The sequence below is a fragment of the Pan paniscus genome, chromosome 11, assembly GCF_029289425.2.
Source record: "Pan paniscus chromosome 11, NHGRI_mPanPan1-v2.0_pri, whole genome shotgun sequence".
In the NCBI taxonomy this organism is placed as follows: Eukaryota; Metazoa; Chordata; class Mammalia; order Primates; family Hominidae; genus Pan; species Pan paniscus.
In genome coordinates this window covers 105,267,726-105,293,331 of record NC_073260.2, presented here as the reverse complement: position 1 = coordinate 105,293,331, position 25,606 = coordinate 105,267,726, and the positions used below count along the sequence as shown (strand labels likewise).

General features: G+C 41.0%; 1 protein-coding gene across 2 annotated transcripts in view; it reads left to right on the top strand.

Moving 5' to 3' along the window:
- The window catches only part of DENND4C (DENN domain containing 4C), a 136,660-nt gene that overhangs the window by 16,074 nt on the left and 94,980 nt on the right, over positions 1–25,606 (top strand). For both annotated transcript variants that reach the window (XM_003822602.7, XM_008976179.6), the window contains exon 2: positions 22,618–22,939. In XM_003822602.7, coding sequence (XP_003822650.3) covers positions 22,635–22,939 — 305 coding nt within the window. In that variant the 5' untranslated portion in view covers positions 22,618–22,634. The remainder of the gene's footprint in view (positions 1–22,617; positions 22,940–25,606) is intronic.

Sequence of the window (25,606 nt, the reverse complement as noted above, 5' to 3'; positions counted from 1 at the left end):
TGGACATTTCTTGGATTCCATCAAGACCTCCAGGCCAGTAGCTACGCCATTTTTTCACTGTCCATCATTCTCCTCATATATTCTCTTCTTAACTTATCCAATTATATTGATTCATTTAATAAAAATTTCAGTAAGTATTAGTGTTCTGTAGGTACCATTCTGTGGTGTTGAGTGATAAAACTCTTGTTCTTCTCTTCCTTCATTGTAATCAAGGCAAAACTTCAACCCCGATTACACTCAGTTCTTTGTCAACTCTGTAATTCCTTGAACCTGAGCAGTGGAGTGTGGCTGGAGAAAACAAATAGGCTAGCTCGTCTCACTTTAAATTTATGACCACACATATCTATTGTGCCTACACCACTGCTGTGTCTGCTTGTCCTTCTACTTTGTTTGCTAAGAAGACTATGTAATCTCTTTCCTTCTAGACTCTTAGCTGTTTTTTAGAAAATTATTATTATTTTTTATTATAGAGATGAGGTCTCGCTATGTCAAGCAATCCTCCCACCTTGGCTTCCCAAAGTGTTGGGATTGCAGGCGTGAGCCACTGCACTGGGCATGTTTGTTTGTTTATTTATTGATTTAAGTATTGCACATAGTGTTTTTATTCTCTGCAGCGAAAATGATTCCTACTTGCAGACCACTTTTTTTTTTTTTAAGCCAACTCATCTATGTTCATCTATGTTGTGACTTCTTGTGTATTTAAGGATTTTGCTTCTGGGTTATCTTCGATATTTTTGTTTTTGTTTGTTTGTTTTATTTTTATTTTATCTAGACCTGCACATCCCCTGTATTATTTTTCCTGGCGAATCATTTTTCTTAGCGTATGAACATGCTATAACTCTTAATTCTCTAACTTCAATAGGGATGGCAAAAGGAAAAAAACAAAAACAGCTCATTTCTCACACACACCTTTCCTTCTCATTTACAGCAAAATTTGTCAGAAAGAATTGCTCATTCTCAGTATCTCTACCCTCTAAGATTCCATTTTTTCCCCAACTCTTTCCAGGTTGGCTCTTTTGCACTCCCACCAACTGAAATCACTCTTGTCAGTGTTCTCAATCCTTAAATTACTCTGCCTGTCATCAGCATTTGACACAAGTGATTGATCAGTTCCTGTTTTATAAAAACTTTACTTGGTTTTCTGGATGCCATATTGTCTTTATTCTTTCCTAATTTATGGCAGCTCCTTCTTGGTCTTATTTTCTAGCTTCTCTTTCCTCACCTGAAGGTTGTTGTATCACACCTAGACTTAGGCTTTGTAACTTTTCTTTATCAGTATTCGTCAGTTAGTATTTGACAGTTCTTTGAGTATCTTATCTAATGCTATGGCTGTAAGCATTATTAATTTGCTCTTGACTCAGGCCTTGACATGCCTTGACATCTTCATTGAACTCCACACTATAATGGACTGCTTTTTCGTTTTTCAAGACAGGGTCTCATTCTGTCACCCAGGCCGAAATACAGTGATGCAATTATAGCTCATTGTAACCTTGAATTCCTGGTCTCAAGTGATCCTCCTGCCTCAGCCTCCTGAGTAGCTAGGACTTTAGGTGCATACTACCACACCTGGCTAATTTTATTGTAGTTATTGAGACTGGGTCTTGCTGTGTTGCCCAGGCTGGTCTCGAACACCTGGCCTCAGGCATCCTCCCACCTTGGCCTCCCAAAGGACTGGGTTTATAGGTGTGAGCCACTGTGCCCTGCCAGGACTGCCTTTTCTACATCTCTTGAATATTTTAGTAGGCATGTCAATTTTAACTTGTCCAAAAAAGAATTATTGGTTTATTTCCTCAAACCTACCCTTTTCTCAGACATTACCCTCTCAGTAAATGGTACTATCGTTTACCCACTTAAGCCACAAACTGGAAATCATACTTGCTTTCTCTTTTTTCCCCTTTTACTTCCAATCCACCAGCAGCAGCTTTACCTTCAAACTATATCCCCAATATTATAATTTCTTGCTGCTCTCACTCCTTTGCCCTAATATAAGCCATTTTTATTATCTCTTTTCTGGGTTATTTTAATTGCCTTCTATCTGCTCTCCCTTGCTTCCATTCTTTTCTGCTTCTAGTTTGTTCTCACAACAGCTAAAATGAAAAACATAAATGGTAACATGTCACTCTCATTTGAAGGCCCCTCATAGTTTTTCATCATATTTAGAAAAAAATCCAAAGACCTAGTCTTAGCCTAAAAGGCCTTACTTGTTTTCTCTTTCACTGACCTCATCTCCTACTACTCTAAGCTCCAGAGCCACTGGCCTTGCTGTTCCTCAAAGACCAAGTTACTTACTGCTTTAAGGCTTTTATTAATTGACTTTTTTCCTGCCTGGAATGTTCTTCCTTTATTGTCATATGATTTGCTTGCTCCTTCATGCCACTTAGGCCCCTGCTTAGATCTTACTTCTTTTTTTTTTATTTTGAGATGGAGTCTTACTCTTGTTGCCCAGGCTGGAGTACAATGGCACGATCTTGGCTCACCGCAACCTCCGCCTCCCGGGTTCAAGCGATTCTCCTGCCTCAGCCACCTGAGTAGCTGGGATTACAGGCATGCGCCGCCTCACCTGGCTAATTTTTGTATTTTTAGTAAAGATGGGGTTTCTCCATGTTGGTCAGGCTGGTCTCGAACTCCCGACCTCAGGTGATCTGCCCGCCTCAGCTTCCCTAAATGCTGGGATTACAGGTGTGTGCCTCCTCGCCTGGCTAGATCTTACTTATTTACTTCTTCAGAGAGGTATTCCCTGGTGACACCATAAAAATAGGCCCCTCCCTTCCACTTTCTCTCTGTTTTGATTTACTTTTCTTCACAGCACCTATGGTTTTTTTTTTTTGAGACCAAGTCTTGCTCAGTCACCTAGGCTGGAGTGTAGTGGCACGATCTCAGCTCACTGCAGCCTCCGCCTCCTGGTGATTCTCGTGCCTCAGACTCCAGAGTAGCTGGGATTACAGGCGTGAGCCACTACGGCCAGCTAATTTTTGTATTTTTAGTAGAGATGGGGTTTCACCATGTTGGTCAGGTTGGTCCCGAACACCTGACCTTGGTTGATCCACCCTTCTCGGTCTCCCAAAGTGCTGGGATTACAGGTGTGAGCCACCATGCCCGGCCACACAGCATCTATGTTTTTGAAAATATAAGTTTACTAATTATTTTCCAACCGTAATGTAAGCTCCATAAAGACAACTATTTGGTATTTTCATTGCTTTAATTCCCAGCATTTAAAACGATGTTTGAGACCCTGTCATAAGTTATTAATATACCAGTAGTAATTTTTTTTTTTTTTTTTTTTTTTTTTTGAGATGAAGTCTCGCTCTTGTCCCCCAGGCTGGAGTGCAATGGCACGATCTTGGCTCACTGCAACCTCCACCTCCTGGGTTCAAATGATTCTCCTGCCTCAGCCTCCCGAGTAGCTGGGATTACAGGTGCCTGCCACCATGCCCGGCTAATTTTTTTTGTATTTTTAGTAGAGACAGGGTTTCACCATGTTGGCCAGGCTGGTCTTGAGCTCCTGATCTCAAGTGATCCACCTGCCTCGGCCTCCCAAAGTGCTGGGATTATAGGCGTAAGCCATCGCGCCCGGCCACCAGTAGTAATTTTTTAACAAACACAAGAACTCCTTTCCATTTAGCCACAAAACAGTTAAATAGTTATGAATAATCCAAGCAAAAAAATGTGCAAGACCTGAGTGAAAAAAATCAACAAATTCATTTTATGTGTGTGTGTTTGTTTTTGACATGGGGCCTTGCTGTTTCACAGGCTATAATGCAGTGGCACTTACGGCTCAAACAATCCTCTTGCCTCAGCCTCCTGTGTAGCTGGGATCACAGGCGTGTGCCACAACATCCAGCTAATTTTAAATTTTTTTGTAGGGGCTAGGTCTCACTTTGTTGCCCAGGCTGGTCTCAATCTCCTGGGGTCAAATGATCCTCCCACTTCAGCCTCCCAAATTGCTGGGATTGCAGGCATGAGCCACTGTGCCTAGCCAGGTCAAGATTTTTTTCTCAGCTCTTTATGTCAAAATACTGTCTTCAAAAGTTATATGTGGCTGGGCGCTGTAGCTAATACCTGTAATCCAGTGCTTTAGGATGTCAAGGTGGGATGATTGCATGAGGCCAGGAGTTTGAGATCAGCCTGGGAAATGTAGCAGGACCTCCATCTCTACTGTACTAGTCTGTTCTCACATGGCTGACATACCCAAGTGACTCACGCCTGTAATCCCAGCGCTTTGGGGGGCTGAGGCGGGTAGATCACCTGAGATCAGGAGTTCAGGACCAGCCTGACCAATATGGTGAAACCCCCATCTCTACTAAAAATACAAAAATTAGCTGGGCATAGTGGCGTGCACCTGTAATCCCAGCTACATGGGAGGCTGAGACAGGAGAATTGCTTGAACCCAGGAGGTGGAGGTTGCAGTGAGTAATTTTTGTAGTTTTTGTAGAAATGGGGTTTCACCACATTGACCAGGCTGGTCTTGAACCCCTAATCTCAAGTGATCTGCCCCCGCTCAGCCTCCCAAAGTGTTTAGATTACAAATGTGAGTCGCTGCACCCGACCCCAAAGTCTTAACTCATTTTGACATTAACTCAAAAGTCCACAGTCCAAAGTCTCATCTGAGACAAGGCACGTTTCCTCTGCCTATTAGCTTGTAAAATCAAAAGCAAGTTAGTTACTTCCTGGATTCAATGGGGGCACAGGCATTGGGTAAATACAGCCATTTCAAATGGGAGAAATTGGCCAAAATGAAGGGGCTACAGGCCCCATGCAAGTCTGAAATCCAGCGGGGTGGTCAAGTCTTAAAGCTCCACAATGATCTCCTTTGACTCCATGTCTCACGTCCAGGTCACACTGCTGCAAGAAGTGGGTTCCCATGGTCTTGGGCAACTCCACCCCTGTGGCTTTGCAGGGTACCTAGCCTCCCTCCCGTGTGCTTTCACGGGCTGGTGATGAGTGTCTGCAGCTTTTCCAGGAGAATGATGCAAACTGTGGGAGGATCTACCATTCTGGGGTACGGAGGACGGTGACCACCTTCTCACAGCTCCGCTAGGCAGCACCCCAGTGGGGACCCTTTGTGGGGGCTCCCACCCCACATTTCCCTTCCACACTGCCCTAGCAGAGGTTCTCCATGAGGGCCCCGCCCCTGCAGCAAATTTCTTCCTGCCCATCCAGGCATTTCCATACATCCTCTGAAATCTAGGCGGTGGTTCGCAAACCCTAGTTCTTGACTTCTGTGCACTCACAGGCTTAACATCATGTGGAAGCTTCCAAGGCTTGGGGCTTGCACCCTCTGAAACCATGGCCTGAGCTGTACCTTGGCTCATTTTAATCACAGCTGGAGTGGCTGGGATGCAGAGCACCAAGTCCCTAGGCTGCACACAGCAAGGGGATGCTGGGCCCAGCCCATGAAACCACTTTTTCTTTCAAGGCCTCTGGGCCTGTGATGGGAGAGGCTGCTGTGAAGACCTCTGACATACCTTGGAGACATTTTTCCCCCTCTGTCTTGGGGATTAACATTCCGCTCTTCGTTACTTATGTAAATTTCTGTAGCTGGCTTGAATTTCTCCTCAGAAAATGGGATTTTCTTTTCTATTGCATTGTCAGGATGCAAATTTTCTGAACTTTTATGCTCTGCTTCCCCTGTAAAAGTGAATGCTTTTAAGAGCACCCAAGTCACTTCTTGAATGCTTTGCTGCTTAGAAATTTCTTCTGGCAGATACCCTAAATCATCTCTCTCAAGTTCAAAGTTCCACAAATCTCTAGGACAGGAGCAAAATGCTGCCAGTCTGTTTGCTAAAACGTAACAAGAGTCACCTTTGCCCCAGTTTCCAACAAGTTCCTCATCTCCATCTGAGACCACTTCAGCCTGAACTTTATTGTCCATATCACGATCAGCATTTTGGTCAAAGCCATTTAACAAGTCTCTAGGGAGTTCCAAACTTTCCCACATTTTCCTCTCTCCTGAGCCCTCCAAACTGTTCCAGCCTCTGCCTGTTACCCAGTTCGAAAGTAGCTTCCACATTTTCGGATATCTTTTCAGCAGTGCCCCACTCTCCTGGTACCAATTTACTATATTAGTCTGTTCTCACGCTGCTAATAAAGACATACCTGAGACTGGGCAATTTACAAAGGAAAGGGGTTTATTGGACATACAGTTCCATGTGGCTGGGGAGGCCTCACAATCATGGCAGAAGGCAAGGAGGAGCAAGTCACGTCTTATGTGAATGGCAGCAGGCAAATAGAGAGCTGGTGCAGGGAAACTCCCTTTTCTTTTAAAACCATCGGATCTCGTGAGACTTATTCACTTCCATGAGAACAGCATGGGAAAGACCCTCCCCTGTGATTCAATTACCTCTCACCAGGTTCCTCCCATGACATGTGGGAATTGTGGGAGTTACAATTCAAGATAAGATTTGGGTGGGAACACAGCCAAACAGTATCATCTACATTAAAAAAAAGATTAACTGGGTGTGGTGCTGCACATCTGTAGTCATAGCTACTCATCAGGAGGCTGAAATGGGAGGATTGTTTGAGCCCAGGAGTCTAAGGCTGTGGTGAGCTATAATGGCACCACTCTACTCTAGCCTGAGTGACAGAGTGAGATCCTGTCTCTTAAAATAAAATAATTATTTGGATTAATTTTTCATTCCTTTCAGTGTGGTTGTATTATCAGTTTGATAGCTTCATTGGCTCACATATCTTTATTGGTAAAGGTAGGCATTTAACCAAATCAGTGTGTGTGTACACACACACACACACACATACTTTTTTTTTTTTGGCGTAGTCTTCCTCTGTCACTCAGGCTAGGGTGCAGTGGCACTATCTTGGCTCACTGCAACCTCTGCCTCCGGGGTTCAAATAATTCTCATGCCTCAGCCTTCCAAGTATCTAGGACCACAGGCACGAGCCGCCACACCTGGCTAATTTTTTGTATTTTTAGTAGAGATGGGGTTTTGCCGTGTTGGCCAGGCTGGTCTCAAAACTCCTGACCTCAAATGATCTGCTCACTGTGACCTCCCAAAGTGCTGGGATTACAGGCGTGAACCAGCACACCCAGCCAGTCAGTATATTTCATAATGGAAATTAAAAGTGATTCCTCTCTTGACTTTTAACCTTTAGATGCATATGCCTTCTTACGTAGTGTTGTTTGGACTTCTTAATGTTTAGAAGTTTTTAATTAGTTGCCAATATTTTAAAACTTGGACATTTATATAAAAATCCTGATTTCTTTAAAAAGGTAGAAAGGAAGCTCTGATTTTTCCAAGTTCATTTGGCAACTATTGGATGGTTCCTAGTAGTAGTGGCAGCCTGCATTCTCTCTAGTTCCCACAACTCTTAATATCATGCCCGACGCCTTTTAGGCATTTGTTATTTGCATCCCTTCTTTATAACCCTCTTATGTATACAACTTTCAGTGGCAGGTACAATGGTAGAGAATTAAACTAACTGCCTTGTGTTCTGAAAAAGGAACTGATTTTATCTGAAATGATTTCAATTTTGTAGTTCTGTGACCCAGTCAACCTGACTTTGATAATGCTTTCTAATGGGAGTTACCAAGCCCCTATTTTAAATTGCTTAAATGTAGCAAATAGCTTTGATAAAACTGTACTTTCTTTGTGGTTTAAAAAAGTTCATCATTCATTTTGCATGGTTTGGGTTACCAGGGAACATACAGCTGTTTTTGAACCTTTAAAAAATATCTTTTATTACAATGAGAGGAATTACATGAACTACATTTAGTTTTTTTTTATCTTTTTTTTTGAGACAAGGTCTCACTCTGAGCGACCTAACCCAGTGCATTTAGTCTTGTAATTGAAGTTAATAGTGTTTTGTTGATATTAATGGCATTTATTAGAATGTGTGCTGTTCTAAACAGTAAGGTGGCTGAGCAAGGTGGCTCATTCCTGTAGTCCCAGTGCTTAGGGAGGCTGAGGCAGGTGGATTGCTTGAGCCCAGAAGTTCAGAACCAGCCTACGCAACATAGTGAGATACCATGTCTACAAAAAATACAAAAATTATAGTTGGAAAATGAATTTTAATTGTTAAACTGTATATCTAAGTTGATTTTTATAAGTCGTTTTATTTTTTCTTCAAAAGCTTTTGTTAATACAAAGTATCAATATGGGTATGGCGAAAGAGAACTCTTGTACCCTATTGATGGGAATGTAAATTGGAACAGCCATTATGGAGCACAATATGGAGGTTCTTCTCACAATTAAAAATAGAACTACTGTACAATTCAGCAATCCCACTTCAAGGTATATATCCAAAGGAAGTGAAATCAGTAGATTGAAGAGATATCTGTACCCCCATGTTAATTGTAGCATTATTCACAATAGCTGAGATGTGGAAGTAACCTTAGTGTCCATCGACGGATGAATGTATAAAGAAATTGTGGCATACACACACACAGCAGAATACTATTTAGCCATAAAAAGAAGGAAATCCTGTCATTGATGACATTATGGATGAAACTGGGAGATATTATGCTAAGTGAAATAAGCCAGATACAGAAAGACAAATATTGTATAGTCTCATTAATATGTGGAATCCAACAAGTTGAACTCATAAAAGCAGAGCATACAAGGGTGGTTGCTAGTGCCTGGGGAGGAGGTAGGGGAAATAGGGAGGGGATGTAATGTACAGCATGGTTACTATAGTTGATTATACTGTATTGCTTACTTGAAATTTGATAAAGAGAGCAAATTTTAAGTGTCCTTATTCCCACCACCCCCCATGGTCACTATGGGTGGTGGTGTTGATTGTGTTAATTTGACTGTGGTAGTCAGTACATAATGTATATATATATATACCAAATCATCATTTTATATACCTTGAATGTTATATATATATTTTTTCAATTACATGTTTTAAAATTAAAAAGCTGGCCGGGACCGGGTGTGGGGGCTCGTGCCTGTAACCCCCGCACTTTGGGAGGCTGAGGCGTGTAGATGATCTTGAGGTCAGGAGTTCAGGACCAGCCTGGCCAATATGGTGAAACCCTGTCTGTACTAAAAATACAAAAATTAGCCAGGTGTGGTGGTGGTGGAGGGGGGGCCGCCTGTAATTCCAGCGACTCGGGAGACTGAGGCAGGAGAGTCACTTGAACCCCGCTGGGGTGGAGGTTGCAGTGAGCCGAGATTGTGCCGTTGCACTCCAGCCTGGGTGGCAAGAGCGAAACTCCGTCTCAATCTCAGTGGCTCAGGAGGTGGAGGCTGGAGGGCCACTTGAGGCCAGGAGTTCAAGACCAGCTTGGGTAGCATAGAGAGACCCTGATCTCTACAAAAGTTAGAAAAAATTAGCTGGATATGGTGGTGCGTGCCTGTAGTCCCAGCTACTCAGGAGGCTGAGCTAGAAGGATCACTTGAGCCTGGGAGTTTGAGGCTGAAGTGAGCTATGATTGTGCCACTGCATTCCAGCCTGGGCAACAGAGTGAGATCCTGCCTCCAAAAAAAAAAATTTTTTTTTAATGTAAAAACCATCAAAATGCTGTTATCTACACATCACTAATGTTTACAATCAACAGGTTTATACATTTATTTTAGGTAAATCTAAAGGCATCCTATATATACATTTTATGTGAGAGGAAAGTATTAATAAAATCTGAAATTGAAAAGTAGCTTTTGTTTCATACAGACTGGTTTTTATCAGGAATGAAGAAGGGTAATTTTTTAATGCTTTTTTTATAATGATAAAGGAATTAGTTGAAAGGATATAACAATTCTTAATGTTTATGCCTTTAATAACAGTTTCAAAATACATGAAGCAAAAACTGATAGACTGAAAGGAGAAAAAGACAAATCCATAATTTTAGTCAGAGATTTTAATGCCATTCTCTTACTAGTTGATAGCACAAGTGGACAGAAAACCATCAAGGATGTAGTAGACTTGTTACAACACTATTTACTTGACTTGATTTATAGAGCCCTCTGTGCAACAACAGAGAGACATTCTGCTAAAGTGCACATGGAATATTCATCAAGACAGACCACATTCAGGCTGAGCATGGTGTCTTAACTGCTGTAATCCCAGCACTTTGGGAGGCCAGGGTGGGAGGATTGCTTGAGGCCAGGAGTTCAAGACCAGGCTGGGCAACATAGCAAGACCCTGTCTCTACAAAAAAATAAATGAAAAAAAAAAAAAAAAAAAAAGACCAGATTCTTAGCCATAAAACAAGTCTTGATAACTATGAAAGAATTTGGGTTATACAAAGTACATTCTCTGACCATAAGGCATTTAAGTTAGAAATCAGTAACAGAAAGATTCTTGGAAAATTCCCAAGTACAGAATTTGGAAACTGAAAAACATACTTTATTTTTTAAAAAATTTTTCTTTTTTGTTTTTTTTTTTTTTTGAGACAGAGTTTCGCTCTTGTTGCCCAGGCTGGAGTGCAAGGGCGCAATCTCTGCTCACTGCTCACTGCCATCTCCACCTCCTGAGTTCAAGCGATTCTCCTATCGCAGCCTCCCGAGTAGCTGGGATTACAGGCATGCGCCACCACACCCGGCTAATTTTGTACTTTTAGAAGAGAGAGGTTTCTCTGTGTTGGTTAGGCTGGTCACGAACTCCCAACCTCAGGTGATCTGCCCGCCTCAGCCTTCCAAAGTGCTGGGATTACAGGCGACAGCCACCACGCCTGGCACTTGCTTTTCTTTAAATTTTATTTTTTTACTCTTTAAATCTGTGTCTTTTTTATGTTATTTTTTATTTTAATTTGTAGTTTTTTAGTAAGAAACCTCATCCGAGAAAACATACTTTAAAATTATCTATTGGGCAAAGAAAATATTTTTTAAAAAAGGAAATAAAACAAGGCCGGGTGCGGTGGCTCACGCCTGAAATCCCAGCACTTTGGGAGGCCGAGGCAGGTGGATCACGAGGTCTGGAGATCGAGACCATCCTGGCTAACATGGTGAAACCCTGTTGCTACTAAAAATACAAAAAATTAGCCCGGCGTGGTGGCAGGCGCCTGCAGTCCCAGCTACTCGGGAGGCTGAGGCAGGAGAATGGTGTGAACCTGGGAGGCGGAGGTTGCAGTGAGCCGAGATCGCGCCACTGCACTCCAGCCTGGGCGACAGAGTGAGACTCCGTCTCAAAAAAAAAAAGGAAATATATTTTGATCCAGGTGAGGTTTCAGAAAACAGAGTGAAGAAAAGGAAAAAAAGGAAAAAAGAATTAAAGTTTAAAAAAGAAAACGGCTATAAAAAAATATTCTGAACAGAATAAAAAGAAGGCCGGGTGCGGTGGCTTGCACCTGTAATCCCAGCTACTCAGGAGGCTGAGGTGTGAGAATCGCTTAAACCCAGGAGGCGGAGGTTGCAGTGATCCAAGATCACATCACTACACTCCAGCCTAGGTGACAGAGTGACACTCTGTCTCAAAAAAAAAAAAAAAAAAGAAAACACAACATATCCAGATTTGTGGGGTACCACTAAAACATTGCTTAGGAAATGATTTGTAGCACTAAATAACTAAATTAGAAAAGATCTCAAATCATTGACTTCAGCTTCCACCTTAAAAAACTTGAAAAAGAAGAGCAAATTAAACTCTACATAAGCAGAGAAAAGAAAATAATAAAGATCAAAGTAAAATTCAAAGAAATATGAAACAGAAAAGCAAGAGAAAAATCAATGAAACCAAATGTGATTTTTAAAATGGTTAAACTTCTAACCAGGCTGATCAGACATAAAAGAGAAGATACAAATTACTGATATCAGAATTAGAGAGGTGACATCACTACATATTCTAAATACACTGAATGGATAGTAATAGAATATTATGAACAACTTTATGCCAATAAATTTGACAACTTAGATGGAATGACAAATTCCTTGAAAGACACAAACTACAAAAGTTTATTCAGGAAGAAATAGGGGCTGGGCAAGGTGGCTCATTCCTGTAATCCCAACACTTTGGGAGGGGGAGAATCGCTTGAGCCCAGGAGTTTTAGACCAGCCTGGGAAACATGGTGAGACCTCATCTCCAGAAAAATAAATTAACTGGATGTGGTGGTTCATGTCCACGGTCCCAGCTACTTGAGATGCTGAGGTGGGAGGACCACTTGAGCCTGGGAGGTTGAGACTGCAGTGAGCTGTCATTGTGTCACTGCACTCCAGCCTGGGCAACAGAGCAAGACCCTGTCTCAAAAAATCAATCAATCTATCTATCAATCAAGAAGAAATAGGCAAGCCAGATAGCCTCGTATGTGTTAAAGGAATTGAAATCATAGTTTAAAAATCTACCCGCATAAAGATCCAGACTCACGTAATTTCACAGGCAAATTCTATCAGACATTTAAGGAAGAAATAACACCATTTCTCTACAACCTTTTCCAGAAAATTGAAGAGGAGGAAATTTTTCCCAACTTGTTCTGTCATGTTAGCATTATCTTGATACCAGAACCAAAGATATTACAGGAAAACTATATGCCAGTATTCCTCATTAACATATATAAAATTTCACACAAAATTGTAGCAAATAGAATTCAAGAACATATAAAAAGGATGACAGATCATGACCCAAGTGGGGTTTATGCCAGAAATTCAGGATTGATCTACAACTTGAAAATCAATGTAATTTACCATATTAACAAATAAAAGAAAAGCCATAATGATCTCAGTAGATGCAGAAAAAGTGCTTGATAAATTCTAATATCCATTCTATTTTCTTTAAATTTTAAGTTTTTTTTTTTTTTTTTTTAAGACAGATTCTTGCTCTGTTTCCAGGTTGGAGTGAAGTGGCGTGATCTCGGCTCACTGCAGCCTCTGCCTTCTGGGTTCAGGAGATTCTCCTGCCTCAGCCTCCAGAGTAGCTGGGACTACAGGTGCACGCCACCAGGCCCAGCTAATTTTTGTATTTTTAGTAGAGACGGGGTTTCACCATGTTGGCCAGGCTGGTCTTGAACTCCTGACCTCAGGTGATTTGCCCGCCTCGGCCTCCCAAAGTGCTGGGATTACAGGCGTGAGCCACCGTCCCTGGCCTAAATTTTAAGTTTTTATGGGTACATAGTAGGTGTATGTATTTATGGGATACATGAGATATTTTGATACAGGCATACAGTGTGTGTTCACATCAGGGTAAATGGAGTATCCATCACCTCAAGTGTTTATCATTTCTTTGTTCGAACATTCCAATGGTACTTTTAGTTATTTTAAAATATACAATAAATTATTGTTGACTGTAGTCATCCTGTTGTGCTATCAAATACTAGATCTTATTCATTCTAACCCTATTTTTGTATGCATTAACCGTCTCCATTCCGACCCCCCCACCTCCCCACTGCCCTTTGCAGCGTCTGATAGCTATTATTCTATTTTCTATTTCCATTAGTTTAATTGTTTTAAGTTGTAGCTCCCACAAATGAGTAAGTGAAGTGAAAACGTGAAGTTTGTGTTTCTGTGCCTGGCTTACTTTACTTAATATAATGACCTCCAGTTCTATCTATGTTGTTCTAAATGACACAATCTTGCTCTTTTTTATGGCTGAATAGTACTCCGTTGGGTATATATACCATATTTTCTTTTCTTTTTTCTTTCTTTTTTTTTTTTTTTGAGATGGAGTTTTGCTCTTGTTGCCCAGGCTGGAGTGCAGTGGCGTGATCTTGGCTCACTGCAACCTCCGCCTCCCAGGTTCAAGCGATTTCTCCTGCCTTAGCCTCCCGAGTAGCTAGGATTACAGGCATGTCCCACCACACCTGGCTAATTTTGTATTTTTAGTAGAGACGGAGTTTCTCCATGTTGGTCAGGCTGGTCTCAAACTCCTGACCTCAGGTGATCCACCCGCCTCGGCCTCCCACAATGCTGGGATTACAGGCGTTAGCCACCACGCCTGGCTCGAATGCCACATTTTCTTTATCCATTTGTCTGTTGTTGGATAACTTAGGGTTGCTAAGTTGAAGCAACTTAGGTTCCTTCCAAATCTTGGCTATTGTGAATAGTGCTGCAATAAACATGGGAGTGTCAGTATTTCTTTGATGTACTGATTTCCTTTGTTTTTGGTATATATCTATCATAGGGGATTGCTGGATTGTATGATAGTTCTGTTTCTAATTTTTTGAGGAACCTCTATACTATTCTCCATAGTTACCATACTAGTTTGTGTTCCCACTAACAGTGTATGAGGGTTCCCTTTTCTCCATATCCTTGCCAGCATTTGTTATTGCCTGTCTTTTGGACATAAGCCATTTTAACTGGTGTGAGATGATATCTCATTTTAGTTTTGATCAAAGAAATTTTGATGCATTTCTCTGATGATCAGTGATGTAGAGCACCTTTTCGTATACCTGTTTGACATTCATATGTCTTCTTTTGAGAAAAACCTATTCAGATATTTTGCCTGTTTTTAAAACTGGATTATTAGATTTTTTTCCTGTAGAGTTGTTTGATGTCCTTATATGTTCTGGTTATGTTATGTTATGTTATGTTATGTTATGTTATGTTATTTTTGAGATGGAATCTTGCTGTGTCACCCAGGCTGGAGTGCGGTAGCATGATCTCGGCTCACTGCAACCTCCACCTCCTGGGTTCAAGCAGTTCTCCCACCTCAGCCTCCCGAGTAGCTGGGTCTACAGGTGTGTGCCGTCACACCCGGCTAATTTTTGTATTTTTAGTAGAGATGGGGTTTCATTATGTAGGCCAGGCTGGTCTTGAACTCCTCACCTAGGTGATCCACCCGCCTTGGTCTCCCAAAGTGCTGTGATTACAGGTGTAAGCAACCATGCTCGGCCTGTGTTCTGGTTATTAATACCTTATCAAATGGATAGTTTGCAAATATTTTCTCCCATCTGTAGGTTGTCTCTTCACTTTGTTGATTGTTTCCTTTGCTGTGCAGAAGCATTTTAACTTGATGTGATCCTATTTACCTATTTTTGCTTTGGTTACCTATGCTTTTGGGGTCATAATCAAGAAATCCGGTCTGGATGACAGAGTGAGAGCCTGTCTCAAAAAGAAAAAAGAAAGAGATCTTACCCCAGACCAGTGTCCTGGAGAGTATCCCCAATATTTTCTTGTAGTAGTTTCATGGTTTGAGGTTTTAGACTTAAGTATTTGCCTTGATTTGATTTTTGTATATGGTGAGAAATAGGGATCTAGTTTCCTTCTTCTGCATATTGATATCTAGTTTTCCCAGCAATATTTGTTAAAGAGACTGTCCTTTCCTCAATGTCTGTTCCTACCACCTTTGTCGAAAATAAGTTCATTGTAGATGTATGGATTTATTTCTGGGTTCTCTATTGTGTTCCATTGGTCTCTGTGTCTTATTTTAATGCCACTGACATGCTGTTTGGCTACTATAGCTCTAGTATAATTTGAAGTCAGATAATGTGATTCTTCCAGTTTTGTTGTTTTTGCTCAGAATAGCTTTGACTATTCTGGGTCTTTTGTGGCTCCATATAAATTTTAGGATTTATTTTTCTATTTCTGTGGAAAATGTCATTGGTATTTTGATAGGGATTGCATTTAATCTGTAGATTGTGTAGTATGGACTTTTTTTTTTTTTTAAACAATTTCGAGTCTTTCAATCCATGGACATGGAATATCTTTTTCCTTTTTTTTGGAGATAGGGTCTCACACTATTGTACAGGCTGGAGTACAGTGGCACAATCACGGCTCACTGCAGTCTTGACCTCCTAGGCTCAAGAGATCTTCTCGCCTCAGCCTCCTCAGTACCTGAGGACTACAAGTGAATCCCACCAGGCCGGGCTAATTTTTTTTTTTTACTCTTAGAGACAACTTCTTGCTATGTTGCCTAGCTTGGACCCATTGGCTCACTCAAGCAGTCTTCCCACCTTGGCTTTCCAGCATGCTGGGATACAGACATGAGCCACCATGCCTGGTCTCTTTCCATTTTTTTGTGTGTGTTCTCTTTAATTTCTTGCATCAATTATTTATTGTTTTAGTTGTAGCGATTTTTTACTTCTTTGGTTATTAGGTTAACCTTAACTTAGGTTAACTTATTAAGTACTTTATTTTATTTGTAGATACTGTAAATGGGAGTACTGTTTTCATTTCTTTTTCAGATGGGTCATTGTTGACATATGGAAATACTGATTTTTACTGATTTTTGTATATTGATTTTATATCCTGAAACTTTAGTGAATTTATTAGTTCTTTTTTTTTTTTTTTTTGAGACAAGTCTTGTTCTGTCGCCCAGGCTGGAGTGCAGTGGTGTGAGCTCAGCTTACTGCAACCTCCACCTCCTGAGTTCAGAGGATTCTCCGACCTCAGCCTCCAGAGTAGTTGGCACTACAGGCGTGTGCCAGCATGCCTGGCTAATTTTTGTATTTTTAGTAGAGATGGGGGTTTCACCATGTTGGCCAGGCTGGTCTTGAACTCCTGACCTCAGGTGATCCACCCACCTTAGCCTCCCAAAGTGCTGGGATTATAGGCGTGAGCCTCTGTGCCTGGCTGAATGTATTAGTTTTCATAGTTTTTGGTGGAGTCTTTACATTTTTCCAAATATATCATATCTTTTTTTTTTTTGAGACAGTCACCCAGGCTGGAGTGCCGTGGTGCTATCTCGGCTCTCTGCAACCCCTACCTCCCAGGTTCACATGATTCTCATGCTTCAGCCTCCTAAGTAGCTGGGACTACAGGTGTGCACTCCCACACCCAGCTAATTTTTGTATTTTTAGTAGAGATGGGGTTTTGCCATATTGGCCAGACTGGTCTTTAATTCCTGGCCTCAAGTGATCCATCTGCCTTGGCCTCCCAGAATGCTGGGATTACAGGTGTGAGCCACTGCTCCTGGCTACATTTTTGTATTTTTTGGTAGAGATGGGGTTTCACCATGTTGGCCAGGCTGGTCTCAAACTCCTGACCTCAAGTGATCCACCTGCCTTGGCCTCCCAAAGTGCTGGGATTACAGACGTGAGCCACCATGCCTGGCCTCATATCATTTATAAATAAGAGTAATTTGACTAGTTCCTTTCCAATTTGGATGTCTTTATTTCTTCCTTATGTAATTGCTCTAGCTAGGACTTTCAGTACTATGTTGAATAACAGTATTGAAAGTGGGCATCCTTGTTGTGTTTCATATCTTAGAGGAAGGCTTTTAATATAATACTAAATGGGGAAAACAGTCTGTTATGGGTCTGTTGTATATAGCTCTTACTGTGTTAAGGTATGTTCCTTCTATAACCAATTTTTGAGAGTTTTTGTCATGAAAGGATATTGAGTTTTATCAAATGCTTTTTCAACATCAATTGAAATGATCATATGGTTTTTGTCTTTTATTCTGTTGATAGGCTGTATCACATTGATCGATTTGTTTATTTGGAACTATCCTTGTCTCCCTGGTTTAAATCCCGCAGGGTCATGTTGAATAATCTTTTTAATACGTTGTTGAATTTGGTTTGCTTGTTGTTTTTTTTTTTTTGGTTGGTTTGTTTTTTTGAGACAGAGTTTCACTCTTGTCGCCCAGGCTAGAGTGCAATGGCATGATCTCGGCTCACTGCAACCTCTGCCTCCTAGGTTCAAGCAATTTTCCTGCCTCAGCCTCCCAAGGAGCTGGGATTACAGGCGTGCGCCACCGTGCCTTGCTAATTTTTTTGTGTTTTTAGTAGAAACAAGGTTTCAGCCTGTTGGCCAAGCTGGTCTTGAATTAGGTTTGCTATTGTTTTGTTGAGGAATTTTGCATCAGTGTTCATCGGAGATAGTGGCCTGTAATTTTCTTCCCATTTTTTTTTTTTTTTTAAGACAGAATCTCGCTCTTGTCACCCAGGCTGAAGTGCAATGGCACAATCTGGGCTCGCTGCAACCTCTGCCTCCCGGGTTCAAGCGATTCTCTTGCCTCAGCCTCCCGAGTAGCTGGGATTACAGATGTATTCCACCATGCCCCACTAATTTTTTGTATTTTTAGTAAAGACTGGGTTTGTCTATGTTGGCCAGGCTGTTCTTGAACTCCTGGCCTCAAGTGATCCGCCTACCTCTGGCCTTCCAGATTGCTGGAATTACAGGTGTGAGCTACCGCCTCTGGCCAGTAAGTGGATTCTAAATTGCTTATTGAAATGCAAAGGACCTAGTATAGTCAAAAAACAGTTTTGAAAAAGAACAGCAGTGAGGCCCAGTGAGGTGGCTCACGCCTGTAATCCCAGCACTTTGGGAGGCTGAGGCGGGCGGATCACCTGAGGTGGTTGAGTTAAAGACCAGCCTGACCAACATGGAGAAACCCCGTCTCTACTAAAAATACAAAATTAGCTGGAGTGGTGGCGCATGCCTGTAATCCCAGCTACTCGGGAGGCTGAGGCAGGAGAATCGCTTGAACCTGGGAGGCGAACGAAGGTTATGGTGAGTTGAGATCGCGCCATTGCACTCCAGCCTGGGCAAGAAGAGTGAAACTCCGTCTCAAAAAAAAAAAAAAAAGAGAAAAGAAAACAGAGAAAGAACAGCTTTCAAAGCTAAGGCTGCCTGATTTCAGGACTAATTATAAAGCTACAGTAATCAGAACCATGTAGTATTGGCATATAGACACATAGATCAATGGAACAGAATAAAGAATCCAGAAATAAATTGGATGCACATGTTGAGCAATTGACTTTTGAACAAAGGTATGAAGTCATTACAGTGGAGAAAGGATAGTATTTTTTTTTTTCTTTTTAAATAAAAGAGAGACTGGGCCAGGCATGGTGGCTCATGCCTATAATCCCAGCACTTTGGGAGGCCAAGGTGGGCGGATCACCTGAGGTCGAGAGTTTGAGACCAGCCTGGCCAACATGGGGAAAGCCTGGTCTCTACAAAAAATACAAAATTAGCCAGGCGTGGTGGGACATGCCTGTAATCCCAGCTACTCAGGAGGCTGAGGCAGGAGAATCACTTGAACCTGGGAGGCAGAGGTTGCAGTGAGCCGAGATTGCGCCATTGCACTCTCGCCTGGGCAACAAGAACGAAACTCCATCTCAAAAATAAAACAAAAACAAAAAACAAAAAAATGAGGTCTTACAATGTTTCCCAGGCTGGTCTTGAACTACTGGACTTAAGCAATCCTCCCTCCCACCTCGGCCTCCCAAAGTGCTGGGATTAGAGGCATGAGCCAATGTGCCTGGCCAGAATAGTTTTTTCAACGCAGGGTCCTCGAAAAATGGGATATCCATATGTAAAAAAATGAATCTTCATTTATACCTCACGCCATATGCAAAAATCAGTTTGAAATGTATCGTAGACCTAAATGTAAAACCTAAAATTATAAAACATTTAGAAGAAAATGTGGGGGAAATGTTTTCTTTATGACATTGGATTAGACATGTTTTTTTATTTTTATTTTTTTTTTGAGATGGAGTCTTGCTCTCTCGCCCAGGTTGGAGCGCAGTGGCGTGATCTTGGCTCACTGCAGCCTCTGCCTCCTGGGTTCAAGTGATTCTCCTGTCTCAGCCTCCTGAGTAGCTGGGATTTCAGGCACATGCCACTACGCCCGGCTAATTTTTGTATCCTTTTTTTTTTTTTTTTGAGATGTTATCTCGCTCTGTCACCCAGGTTGGAGTGCAGTGGCACGATCTTGGCTCACTGCAAGCTCCGCCTCCCGGGTTCACGCCATTCTCCTGCCTCAGCCTCCAAAGTAGCTGGGACTACAGACACCCGCCGCCACCATGCCAGGCTAATTTTGTTGTATTTTTAGTAGAGACAGAGTTTCACCAGGTTAGCCAGATGGTCTCAATCTCCTGACCTCGTGATCCACCTGCCTCGGCCTCCCAAAGTGCTGGGATTACAGGCGTGAGCCACTGCGCCTGGCAATTTTTGTATTTTTTAGTAGAGATGGGGTTTCACAATGTTGGCCAGGCTGGTCTGGAACTGCTGACCTCAGGTGATCCACCCACCTTGGCCTCCCAAAGTGCAGGAATTATAGGTGTAAGCCACCATGCTTGGCTGACATGATTTCTTATGACATCGCAAGCATGATCTGTAAGAGAATAGGTTAATAAATTGGAGTTCATCAAAAACCTCTGTTTTTCATAAGACCCTGTAAGAGAATAAAAACACAAGCCGCAGACTGGGAGAAAGTATTTGCAAAGCATATGTCTGATAGATGACTTGTCTCAAGAATATATAAAGAACTCAAAACTCATGAGAAAACAACTCAGTTAAAAAAAATGGACAAAAGATTTGAACAGAAATTTCCCCAAAGAAGATATATGGATGGAAAATAAATTAATGAAAAGATGTTCAGCATCAATAGTAATTGCAAATTAAAACCAGAAGTTGATATCAGTACATACTGATTAGAATGTCTAAATTAAAAAGACTGATCTTACAACGTGTTGAAGAGGATGTAGAACAATTGGAACTCTCGAAGCTGACAAGAGTGAAAAAAATGGTACACTCCCTTTAGAAAACTATTAGGTAGTTTTTTAGAACCATATACACCTAATCCAGCCATCCTGTTTTAGGAATTTACCCAAGACAAATGAAAGCATTATGTCCATAAGATTTGTACATGGGTATTCACAGCAGCTTTATTTGTGATAGTTTCACACGGGAAATAACCTAAATGTCCATTAATATAGGTGAATGGATAAACATTGTGGTATATTCATACAGTAGAATACCACTCAGTAATAAAAGGGAATGAACTGTTGATACAAGCAACAACATGGATTTATCACAAAATAATTATGATGAGTAAAGAAGCCAGAGAAAAAAGAATACATACTGTATGAGTCTACTTATTATATAAATTCTAGAAACTTATCTATAATGATAGGAAGCTGATAACTTGTTGCCTGAGGAGGAGAAATAATGAAGGAGGAACAAGAAAATTTTGATGTTGATGGATATGTTTCTTTCTTTTTTTTTTTGAGATGGAATTTTGCTCTTGTTGCCCAGGCTGGAGTGCAATGGTGCGATCTCGGCTCACCGCAACCTCCGCCTCCCGGGTTCAAGCGATTCTCCTGCCTCAGACTCCTGAGTAGCTGGGATTACAGGCATGCGCCACCACACCCAGCTAATTTTGTATATTTAGTAGAGATGGGATTTCTCCATGTTGATCAGGCTGGTCTCGAACTCCCAACCTCAGGTGTTGCACTCTCCTCGGCCTTCCAAAGTGCTGGGATTACAGGCGTGAGCCACCGTGCCCGGCCTGGATATGTTTCACTATCTTGATTGTGGTAATGGTTTCATTGGTTGTTGTTTCTTATGCTCTATCTGGTATTTTTAGATATAAAAGATTTAATGATTCCTAAGCTTACTTATTTTACATGGTATTTATGGAAAGTTTAATTCTTATAAAGCACAAGAGTTCTAACTGGATTGTTGAGAAACTGCTTTAATGATATTTATTACTGTTACCTTAATTTTTCTGATCTTGGATCTTGACTGATGATGAACTCAATTTATTTAAATGTGGAGTTTAGCGCTAAGACTCCTGTAACTTAAAAGAGAATGATATTTTGAATGATCTGAATATTGTTCATTAAGTACATTTTGCTCAAAGGAAAATACCGTAGTCCATCTCTGACAGTTTAGTATTATTATTTTTTTGAGATGGAGTCCTGCTCTGTTGTCCAGGCTGGAGTGCAGTGGCACGATCTTGGCTCACTGCAAACCTCTGCCTCCCAGGTTCAAACGATTCTCCTGCCTCAGCCTCCCAAGTAGCTGGGATTGCAGGTGCCCACCACCACACCTGGCTAATTTTGTATTTTTAGTAGAGACAGGGTTTCACCATGTTAGCCAGGCTGGTGTCGAATTCCTGACCTGAAGTGATCCACCCGCCTTGGCCTCCCAAAATGCAGGGATTACAGGTGTGAGCCACCAGGCCTGGCCTTTTTTTTTTTTTTTTTTTTTTCCTCTTTTTTTTTGGAGACAGAGTCTCACTCTGTCTTCCAGGCTGGAGTGCAGTGGCGCAATTTGGGCTCACTGAAACCTCCACCTTCCGGGGTCAAGCGATTCTCATGCCCCAGCCTCCCGAGTAGCTGGGACTAACAGGCGCACACCACCACGCCTGGCTAATGTTTATTTTCATTTTTATTTATTTTTTGAGATGGAGTTTGTCTCTTTCACCCAGGCTGAGGTGAAGTGGAGCAATCTCCGCTCACTGCAGCTTCTGCCCCCTGGGTTCAAGCGATTCTCCTGCCTCAGCCTCCCGGGTAGCTGGGATTATAGGCGCCCCCCACCACGCTCAGCTAAATTTTTGTATTTTTGTAGAGATGGGGTTTCGCCATGGTGGCTAGGCTGTTCTTGAACTCCTGACCTCAGGTGATCCACCCACCTCTACCTGCCAAAGTGCTAAGATTACAGGTGTGAGCCACCGTGCCCAGCCTAATTTTTATATTTTTAGTAGAGACAGGGTTTCACGAGGTTGGGCACACTGGTCTCGAACTTAAGACCTCAGGTGATCCACTTGCCTTGGCCCCCCAAAGTGCTAGGATTACAGGCATGAGCCATCACGCCCGGCCCCAGTTTAATTATCCTTAATAGAATATGAGAAGATTATAGTTGTATTACAGATGAATTGATGCTGTTAACTTGTACTTTTGCTTTTACCAACTGACAAGATGATAAAAGCAGCCTTCTTCTCAGAATGACAATTTGATTATAAATCTAGCTGGGAAATGTGCTAGTTGATGATTGTTAACTCAAGGATATATTAATTTTTGTCAGGATAAAGTATTTTATTTTATTGATATCTTTCCCCTCCTTCTTCTAGAAAATACAGTAGCAGCCATGATAGAAGACAAAGGACCAAGAGTGACAGACTACTTTGTCGTAGCTGGTCTCACTGACACATCTACTCTTTTGGATCAAGAAATAAATCGTTTAGATACTAAGTCAACTGGTCCTAAAGCTCCAATTACAGACATTGCCATTATTATCAAATCAGCTGGAGAAACAGTACCTGAAGGTTACACCTGTGTAGAAGCCACTCCATCAGCTCTCCAAGCAAACTTGAACTATGGAAGTCTGAAAAGCCCAGAACTTTTCCTCTGTTATAAGAGAGGGAGAGATAAACCACCGCTTACAGATATTGGGTATGGTGACTTCTTTTCTTTGCTATAGTGAAGGAATAAAATTTATTTAAGGGCCATGGAAGTAGGAATTTGAAATCCTTGATAGTTTTATTATTAATGATAGTTTATTATTATTGATAGTTTTATGGTTACTTCAGGATTCATTATAGTGATATATTACATGCCAGTATCCACCCTTACTGAATTTCTTTGCATTGCCTTGAATTGTTAGATCATTTGCTTTCAAAAGAATATTGAAATGAAGACATTTGACCCTAAAGTGTCATTTTGTTTCTGTTGTACTTATCAAATAAGATTATTAATTAAACACAATAGAATGAGAAGCTATAATAAAGACTGTCATTTTAAGGAGTTGCTTGGGTTATGTAATGAGTTTTTGTGAAGACCTGTACTTGTTTAACTAAAGAGCAGTCCTATTTTAAATACAGTTGTAACGTGTGGCTTTCAATGCTGGGAGGAGGGTGTTTACAGATAAGTGCTACAGTTTTCATGAAGTATCTAGTATCTAGTCTACCAATGAAGGACATTCTTTTTTGTAAATGCCTACAAAGGTCCACCCTTTCCCCAAATGACTACCTTGACTCTTCTGTAAAAAGGATGTGCTTTTAGAATACCTATAATACTTTACCATATATACATGTGATGTATTGGGGTGTTTTGTTTATTATCATTACCATTACTAAAATATAGATATTTGGGAACATCCTGGCAAGTATTTTAGGATCAGCTTATCTATTTATACAAAATGTGTAGTAGGAATTTTGATAGAGATTACATTAACTTTAGATTAATCTGCAGAGTATTGTCATCTTTACAATATTAAACGATTCAGCTTGTGAACGTGGAATGTTTTCCATTCGTTTAGGTCTTCTTTAATTTCTTTCAGCAACATTGTGTATTTTTTAAATCTGATTAATTTTATTTCTAGGTATTTTATCCTTTTGGATTCTATTATAAATAGTGTTGTTTTCTTAATTTTTGGATTGTTTGTTGCTGGTGTATAGAAATAGCTGTTTTTTGTGTGCTAATCTTGCACTCTGCAACTTTGCCAAATTTCTTAGTTCTAATAACTTGTGGGTTCTTCGGGATTTTTAAAAATATATAGGATCATGTCACCTGCAAATAGAAATAGTTTTACTCCTTCCTTTGCAGTTTGGATGCTTTGTGTGTGTGTGTGTGTGTGTGTGTGTGTGTGTGTGTGTGTGTGTAATTACTCTGGCTAGAACTTTTAGTATGTTGAATAGCAGTGGTGAAAGCAGGCATCTTGTCTCATTCCTGATTTTAGGTGGAAATCTTTCAATCTTTTACTATTGAGTATGATGTTAACTGTAAATATTCCTTAAATACCATTTATCTTGTTGAGGAAATGTTCTTCTATTCCTAGTTTTCTGAGAGATTTTATCAGGAAAGTGTGTTAAATTTTGTCAAATGCCTTTTGTCAATTGAGATGATCATGTATTTTTTCTTCCTTTGTTCTCTTAGTGTCATGTATTACATTGATTTTCTTTTGTTGAATCTTTCTTTTAATATAACTGTGATACCATACCTTAAAAAATGATTAATTCCTTAATATTATCACATATCCAAATTTTTCTAATTCATGAAGCCTTTTTTTCTGAACACTTGGTTGCTGGTTGTTCTCTTTTTGTTGTTGTGGTTGTTTTTTGTTTGTTTGTTTTTGAGACAGAGTCTGGCTTCGTTGCCCAGGCTGGAGTGCAGTGGTGCAATCTTGGCTCACTGCAACCTCCGCCTCCCGGGTTCAAGTGATTCTCCTGCCTCAGCCTCTTGAGTAGCTAGGATTACAGGTGTGCACCACTATGCCTGGCTAATTTTTGTATTTTTAGTAGCGGAGACGGGGTTTCACCATATTGGCAAAGCTGGTCTTGAACTCCTGACCTTAGGGGATCTGCCTCCCAAAGTGCTGGGGTTACAAGCGTGAGTTACCACACCTGGCCACTGATTGTTCTCTTTATAGTTGTTCGGGTATTAAGGGGTAGCCATTTGACCACCACTTGTTACGCTCATCACCCACTGTTGTTGCATTAGAGCTCTGGCGAAATTGTTATAAAGATCCTCATACTCCATGGAAGTCGGAATCCACGAAGGAGTGTGTAACAACTCAGGCTGAAAAACAGAAAAAAGTTTAAAAAGTCCTCATTTTCAAATTTTTAAAACCAAAGGATGATTTGTCTTTATATTATCTTACTTGACCTTTATACAGCATTCGTTTAACTCCTTTAGTATTGTCCATCCTATTTAGCTACTGTAGTTTTCCTTCATAGTTAGGATGGTGATCTTTCAGCTTTATAGGGTCATTGAGCATATGAGCCAGGTTAGAAAGACAGGGTTCAGAAATGACTGGGAATTGGATTAATAAAGGCTCCCCCCACTCCAACCCCGCAGAAGCTTGACTTTAAGGGAAGGGGAAGATAGTTAAGGGCCTAACTATTCAAATTGTAGCTCATGGACCAGTATTATCCAAAAGACCTGGAAGCTTGTTAGAAACTCAGAAACTTAGGCACTATTCCAGACCTACTGAATCACAATCTGTATTTTGGTCCAGTGTGGCGGCTTACACCTGTAATCCCAACGCTTTGGGAGGCTGAGGTGGGAGGAGGATTGCTTGAGGCCAGGAGTTCACAAAAAATAAAAATAAAAATGAGCAAG